Raw genomic sequence first — 5,476 nt, 5'->3', positions numbered from 1 at the left:
CGTTACAGTGTGTGCCAAAAGTGTTGGAACGGTCAAATTGGTGAAATCGGAAAAAGTTAGTTTTCCTTGGCGAATTTGAAAAAGTGCACTTCTGTTGGCTACGTAGAAGCGGAAAAAGGGTAGTTGTGATTCTGCTTGCCTACAGTGTGTCCCAAAATTGTGGGAACACCGAAAAATTCGACGTTGAAGGGGCAAATAAGGTAAGATCTTTCCTTTCTTCACCTTTTTTGTCCATTTGGGGTTGGTATCGGGTGACCGTGCCACAGCGTCTTTACCAACGTCCAGTGGTGTAATCCAAGATGGCGGCCGCTAGTAGCGGTGACCCGGGAGGGTCAAGTAAAAGAAGATTACCGGAATACATGGACCCGACGAACAAATTCGGTGAATTAACGTTCCTGCAGTTGACAGGTAAAGATGGTGTACCATTACCAAGAAACCCGTTTATCATTGGCAAATCGGTTGAGGTTGCCGCTGGAGGTCCAATCGAAGGTGCGAATACCGAAGCTCAAGGGACACGTTATACCCTTCGAGTTCGGAACCCTGCCCAAGTAGTTAAATTGCAGAAAATGAACCAGCTCATCGACGGCACTGAAGTAGTGGTTGAAGCCCATCCGAATTTGAACGTAAGCAGATGCGTAATTTCCTGCTACGATTTGATTCAGATTGAAGAAAAAGATGTTCTAGCAGAAATTTCAAACCAGGGAGTGACTCGTGTACAGCGAATTACACGTAAAGAAGCCGAAAAGAGAGTGAATACGCCAGCACTCATCTTGACCTTCTGTAAGACCACATACCCGGAATACGTGAAGATCGGTTTGCTTCACGTTCCTACTCGTCCATATTTCCCGAACCCGATGCTCTGCTACGGGTGCTTCAACTACGGCCATACACGCGTTCGCTGTCCTGGTCCTCAGCGATGCTTTAACTGCTCGAAAGAACAACACGGCGAAGACAAATGTAAAGAAACTGCATACTGTCGGAATTGTGAAGGCGATCACCAACCAACGAGCCGCGAATGTCCTGTTTATAAAAAAGAAATGGGGGTCATAAAAATAAAAGTCCGCGACAATCTAACATTCCCGGAAGCACGTAAACGAGCTGAACATCTGAGTAAAGGCAGCTATGCTCAGGCCACAGCACAACCGAATGAGATCCTTAGCAAGCTGAAAGAGTTAGAGCTAACAATGAAGAGGAAAGATGAGCATATAGCAAAACTTCTGGCGGAGACCAAACGCAAGGACGAGAAAATTGAGCAAATGATGATGTACATCCATCAGATAAAGCAACAGTTCACCAACCAAGAAAAACCACAGCACTGCAAAGAACAGAAGCAAACGAACCAGCCAATAGGACCAGTGACGAGATCCAGGAATAACTCACCAGCGGTTAATACGGATTCGAAACGAGGACGACCGCAGAAACAACATACCCCGTTCAGCAAACCCACGACAACCTCACCGAGCCCACCACCAAAAAGAACCGCTACCGCTACCACCAACGAAACCATGGATTGTTCAGACGATGAAATTGAGTTTACCGAGACGCGTCCTAACCAGCCTCTTCGATAATTCTCAGTTTCATCACCGTTTGGATACAGAAGACAACCCACGCATGAATTTTGACAACGAGATAGATCGGTTTGGAAGTGAGGAATGTGTAGTACTCCTTCCAACGCAAGCACAGCAGGATGAAGGAACTATCCGGGCCGTCATACCCCAACCCGTTGATTGTGAACTCACCTCTGTGGCCGATAAGGACACCGATATCACCGCTCCAACCAGAAAATCAGTAAATCAGAAGACCCCGATCAACAAACAAAAGGAAACCAGCAGACCTACTCAAAGCCTCTCCCCAGTGTCGATCGCAGTCGATAATTTTGGACAAAATAGTGTAGTTTGTACGACAGCGGTTGGCACTGTGGGGCTGGACCTTCGTCAGGTCAGTTCCAAAAATATCAACCCCCGTGCAGATACTGCTGTGCTTAACGTTTTCACAGGTTCGACTGACGTAATCGATCATTCACCTCATCCCATGACCTCACCCGGAGAAGGTCCATCGAGATACCCGTACCGAGACGGAACAACACTAGCTTCAAAAAGGCAATCAAGGAAAACTACACTAAGTCTTTCCCCAGTGCCGGTTGATGTCGGTAATTCTGGTAGTAATCGTGTAGTAGTTTCGACATCGGCTGGCACTGTGGGGCAAGACGTCTCACAGGTCAGTCAATACACCGAGAACCGTTCAGCAGGTACTGCTCCGCCCTCTATATTTGCAGGTTTTCCGCTAACCACCAAAGTCCATCCATCATCCAATCGCTCATCTCTTTCACCTGATGTTGGTACATCAAAACAAACGCGTGGTTTGATGACTCGACAGCAGCAGATCCATAAACATCATACTACACAAAGCCTTTCCCCAGTACCGGTCATTGTCGGTAGTTCCAACGATAGTAGTGTAGTAGTCTCGACAGTGGCTGGTACTGTGGGGCAAGACGTCTCACAGGTCAGTCCTACTCTCCAACATTCGATAATGGAAAGTACTGCGGAATTATTCTCCGTTCCAGATGCGACGGCTGCACCATCCCGGTTTGGGGAAGAAGATATGAAAGTAGCTTCCCCACTTCCAATCATGGAAGGGACTGATCGGGGGGAAAAGGACTGTCCCTACCTCTCAGATACACAGTCTTTGCAATTCTCCTCCCGACTTTCCGCCGGTGAACCATCATCGAGTGAAAGAGCACCAACACGTAGCAAATCAGTAGAATCGGCATCATCATCCGCTTCAAACGACTCCTCCTGTTTCGCGCTGCAATGGAATCTGCGTGGACTACGAGCAAATATCGATGAATTAAAACAGCTGGTTGCGGAACATAATCCGTGCATAGTTGCGCTCCAAGAGACCAAAGCCAACAAAGCAGTTGTAGCACCGGACTTCTTGGGCAGAAAATACAGTTTGCTCTTGGAGTCCAAAAGTGATCATTACTGGCAACACGGCGTCGGACTAGCAATACGAGAGGGGATACCGTTTGAACAAGTGCAAGTTACCACCAGTTTGCATCTTATCGCTGTACGAATTCACAAACCGATCCTGGCAACAATTGTGTGTATATACGTCCCCCCAAGTGCCCAACAATGCCAATCTGCGTTACACGACCTCTTCGAAGAGCTGGACGGACCAATAATATTCCTAGGCGATTTCAATGCCCACCACTTAGCGTGGGGGTCAAAATCAACTAACGCGCTCGGTCGGTTCATCGCAGAGACCACTCTGACAAGAAAACTTGTTATTCTAAACAATGGTTCACCCACTCGTCTCGATCCGGTCTCAGGCAATACGTCAGCCATCGATATCTCATTCTGCTCTGAAAATCTGGCCAGAAGGCTTACTTGGCGAACACTACCGGATACATGTAACAGTGATCATTTTCCGATAACAATCTCCATACCAGGGTGGTCATTACTCACAACAACACGACGCAAGTGGCTTTTTGACCAAGCAGACTGGCCTCTATACGAACAAACCACGATCAACTCAATCCGCTCAGATGTCGAGTGGGATATTGAAAAGTTCACGGAGAAAATAGTTGAAGCAGCCATCAAGTGTATACCACGATCCAGCGGTCGCGTTGGTCCCAAAGCGGTTCCATGGTGGTGTCCCGAGGTGAAAGAAACTATCAAACAGCGACGCAAACATCTTCGAGCCCTACGTCGTATGCAGACCAGCGATCCTGAAAAGCCCGCAGCCTTGAGAAGGTTCCAGGAAGCGAAAGCAGCAGCACGGAAAGCGGTTAAAACAGCCAAACAACAGTCCTGGGAGGATTTCGTGGAGAAAATCTCACCGAACAGCACGACTGCTGAGCTATGGCGCACAGTGAATACCTTACGTGGCGGCCGACATCAGCACATGTTGACACTCAGGCGAGCGGACGGTTTTACAGACAATCCCGAAGAAGTAGCGGAGGAATTGGCGAGACACTACAGCGAAAGATCTTTGACATCCAGCTACCCACCACTTTTTCAAAAGAAGAAGCAGAAGGCCGAACGACAGAGCATGGAATTTTCACCCAACTCCAACGACGTCTACAACAACGACATCACCATCGACGAACTCTTATGGGCGCTCGATAAAGGGAGGAGTGTATCTACAGGTCCCGATATGATAGGGTATCCGATGCTTCAACGACTTCCGTTATCCGTGAAATTGATCCTACTCGAACTACTAAACAAAATATGGCGGAACGGCGAATTTCCTGATTGGTGGCGAAATGCAGTTGTCGTGCCTATCCCGAAACCGAACTGTAATGATACCGGACCAGCTGCCTTTCGGCCGATATCGCTAACAAGCTGCATGGCAAAGCTGTTTGAACGGATCATCAACCGACGTCTGATCACCGAGCTAGAATCAAGTGGGCGACTTGATAAACGACAACACGCTTTTCGTTCCGGATGTGGTACGGATACGTATTTAGCTGAGCTGGAAAGATCGCTTCCATCAGTAGACGAACATAGTCTAATAGCTACCTTGGACCTCTCAAAGGCGTACGACACGACATGGCGACATGGGATTCTGCTTACTTTGAAAAAATGGCGTATACGTGGCCGAATGATGAGAATGCTGCAAAGCTTTCTATCTGAGCGGATGTTTCAAGTATCGGTAGGAGGAAAATTGTCATGCACCCATCGCCTGGAAAATGGAGTACCGCAAGGCTCCGTTTTATCAGTAACACTGTTCCTTGTCGCAATGCAGCCAATCTTTAGAGTTGTACCAAACGGAGTAGAAATACTATTGTACGCGGACGATATTCTTCTCATCGTACGAGGCCGGAAAACGGAAGCGTTACATCGAAAACTACAGGCCGCTGTCAAGGCTGCCGATAAGTGGGCAAAAAATGTTGGTTTCGCGATTTCGGCCGCAAAATCATTCATTTTTTATTGCAGTCCCAATGCGCGACGTAGCCCTTCACGCAACATCACCATCGATCGGGTCGTCGTGCCATACACAAACCGACTGAGAATTCTCGGTGTTACACTGGACCGCACACTGAACTTCAAGGCACACTGCAAGATGGTGAAGGAGGCATGTGCATCGAGACTACGAGTTATGAAAGCGATTGGCGCCCATCTTCCGCGTGGTAAACGGGTAACTCTGCTACAAGTTGGCTCTGCAATTGTAACTTCGAAGCTACTGTATGGAATAGGTCTGGTAAGCCGGGGAGGCGAAGCTACCCTCCAAACACTTGCGCCTACATATAATAAGATGATCCGTTTCGCTTCTGGTGCCTTTGTGACTAGCCCCATACAGTCAATTATGGCTGAGATTGGTGCTCTGCCATTCGAGCTACTGGCGGTGCAATCCATTGCGCGAGTGGCTATACGCCTATTAGAAAAAAACGGAAACAATTCGAGCTTCCCCCTTGTTATTCGAGCATCTACTCGTATCCAGGAACTGACCGGTAACACCCTACCAACTGTAGAAC

The 5,476-nt window shown here is 48.0% G+C and overlaps 1 protein-coding gene across 1 annotated transcript; it reads left to right on the top strand.

Moving 5' to 3' along the window:
- The first annotated feature begins 566 nt into the window (after positions 1-566).
- LOC131687966 (uncharacterized) lies at positions 567-1,568 on the top strand. The gene has a single exon (XM_058972072.1). It carries the CDS (start codon positions 567-569, stop codon positions 1,566-1,568), a length of 1,002 nt encoding a protein of 333 aa, XP_058828055.1.
- The last annotated feature ends 3,908 nt before the right edge of the window (positions 1,569-5,476 follow it).

Source organism: Topomyia yanbarensis, chromosome 3, assembly GCF_030247195.1.
Source record: "Topomyia yanbarensis strain Yona2022 chromosome 3, ASM3024719v1, whole genome shotgun sequence".
NCBI lineage: Eukaryota > Metazoa > Arthropoda > Insecta > Diptera > Culicidae > Topomyia > Topomyia yanbarensis.
Note: the sequence above shows the minus strand (reverse complement) of the source record. Positions and strands in the feature narration are given on the sequence as shown.